General features: G+C 38.8%; 1 protein-coding gene across 1 annotated transcript; it reads right to left on the bottom strand.

Moving 5' to 3' along the window:
- Positions 1 to 1,780: 1,780 nt before the first annotated feature.
- On the bottom strand, positions 1,781 to 2,065 carry LOC122150435 (calmodulin-alpha-like). The gene has a single exon (XM_042781626.1). It carries the CDS (start codon positions 2,063 to 2,065, stop codon positions 1,781 to 1,783), a length of 285 nt encoding a protein of 94 aa, XP_042637560.1.
- Positions 2,066 to 2,370: the final 305 nt, after the last annotated feature.

The following is a 2,370-nucleotide window of genomic DNA, read 5'->3' as shown; positions in this document are numbered from 1 at the left end:
CCTGAAGTTATTACATCTTGCCAGGACTAGTTCTTGATCTTCCTGTTGTTTGGCAAGACTAATATCTAAAAGTCTGTTTTTCTTATTTCAGGGCAAGTTCCACTGCAGTTTAGATTGTTCTTCTGGTGGTTTGGGGCAAAAGATAAGGAATGAAACTAGTGTTGGCTTACTGACCTACTGTGGTGTGCTGGGACCAGTGCATGGTACTCCTTGATTGCCAACACAAAACTGATCTAATGAATATAACATGTTTGGGAATAGGAAGTGCTCAATAATGACAATGTCTTGATCAAGTTGCAAGCAATAGAAATCCATTCTAACTGTATTATCCAAATAAATAAATAAATTTATGGGAAAGAAACAAAGTCGTCTAATGGGACGCAAAAACAACAAATATATCTCTGATTCATATAGGACTGGGACTAGAAATATGAAAGCAAGGATCTAAGTTTACTCTTTACATCTGTCTGGAGTCCCTTGGCTGCTCTTCTCTGCTTCATTCTTTGTCTCATTCTTGCTTTCACTTTCTCTCATTCTCTCCAGACAGCATTTTATGATTCTGTGTGTATATGGCTTAATATGACCATCTGATTAGGAGCTCTGGTGGCTTAGTGCCTAAGATATTTAACTGCTAACCAGAAGGCTGGCGGTTCAAACCCACCAGCCACTCCTGGGAAGGAAGATTGGGCAATCTACTTCCATAGTGATGTTGTTGTTGTTATGTGCCGTTGAGTCGGATCCGACTCATAGAGACCCCCCCTTGGGTTTCCGAGGTAGTATCACTACGGAAATAGATTGCCCCATCTTCCTTCCGAGGAGTGGCTAGTGGGTTTGAACTGCCAGCCTTCTGGTTAGCAGTCAAGTGCCTTAGACACCATGCTACCAGAGCTCCCTCCATAGTGATACCGCCTTAGAAACTCAAGGAAGGGTCACTATCATTGGATCTGACTTGACAGCAGTGAGTTTTTTTTTTTTTTTTTAAGATTCCAATTTATATCACTAATTAATATAAGTACCTATTTGAGATCAATTAATTTCTGTAAGGTCTAGTCACAAATTTCCATGAGAGAGACTCTGAATACTTAGCTTATATCAGATGTTTTCCCTTGGTTAGTCAACTGAGGCCAGGGAGGGGTGGGTTTAAAAAAAAAAAAAAAAAAAACCTGGTGAGTTTGAACCGCCAGCCTTCTGGTTAGCAGTCAAGTGCTTTAGCCACTATGCTACCAGAGCTCCTAACTACATTTTGCATTAGTGCAACTTTAAGTACATATTGTTGATTTGTTGATTGTCCATAGTCCACACAGTTGCAACTCCATACTTCAATAACAACATGCTGACAGTTCTGAAAGAAAACAACCTAAAAAAACAGGCATAACCCAGATATTCCCTCATTTGACCAACTCCATCTAAGTGTAGATGTGCAGAATGGCTTAGAATATCCAGAGTAAGCCATGTACAACATGTTATTTGATCAGTTTTCTAAAATTTCTAAGATTTCAGAACAATGACAGTAAGATAAGGGAAGAAAATATGGAGGAATGAATAATGCTTATTCTTTTGACAGCAGGGAGAAACCTTTTACAGATAAGTTATAAACAAGAAAAGGCAAATAATTTTGTACAAGAAATTTTACACATTCTGTACAATGTCTTCACTTTTGCTGTCATTTGTACAAACTTCATAGTTGACTTGGCTATCACCATCGGGGTCTGCTTAACTTCTCTCCAAGATTTGTCATCATGTGACAAAGTTCTGCTGCAGTAATATAGCCATTGCCATCCTAATCAAACACATGAAATGCTTTTCTAATTTCTTCTTCACTGTCTGTGTCTTTCATTTTTCTTGCTATCATTTTCAGAAATTCTGGGAAGTCAATTGTGCCATTACTATCAGCATCTACATCATTAATCATGTCCTGGAATTCTGCTTCTGTGGAATTCTGCCCAATAGCCTTCATTATAGTTCCCAATTCCTTTGTTGTTGTAGTTCCATCACCATCCTTGTCAAATAGTGAAAAAGCATCTTTGAATGTTGCAGTCTCCTGTTTGGTCAGTTGGTGAGCCATGCTGCAAGCGCTACCTGTCTCAGAGATGCAATCAAACAACCACTCATCTCACTAGCTCACCTTGGACTTAGCTTCATTTTTTCTTATCAGAGTAAACATTGCCTGATTTTCCTAGAGATTTCATAATCCAGGTTCTTACACTAAGCTCATCTTCCCTTCTAAAAATTTGACAACATAACTGAACATTATGTTTCTGAAAATAAACATTAGTTGTTACTGCTGTCTAGCATACTTTCATCCTTCTCCTGGCAACAGTCCCCTGAGTTTCTTTAGGGAATTACCCATCCCCCACTTCTACTCCATGT

Source organism: Orycteropus afer, unplaced genomic scaffold, assembly GCF_000298275.1.
Source record: "Orycteropus afer afer isolate SDZICR_OR568_19922 unplaced genomic scaffold, OryAfe1.0 scaffold00140, whole genome shotgun sequence".
In the NCBI taxonomy this organism is placed as follows: Eukaryota; Metazoa; Chordata; class Mammalia; order Tubulidentata; family Orycteropodidae; genus Orycteropus; species Orycteropus afer.
This window is presented reverse-complemented; position numbering and strand designations above follow the sequence as displayed.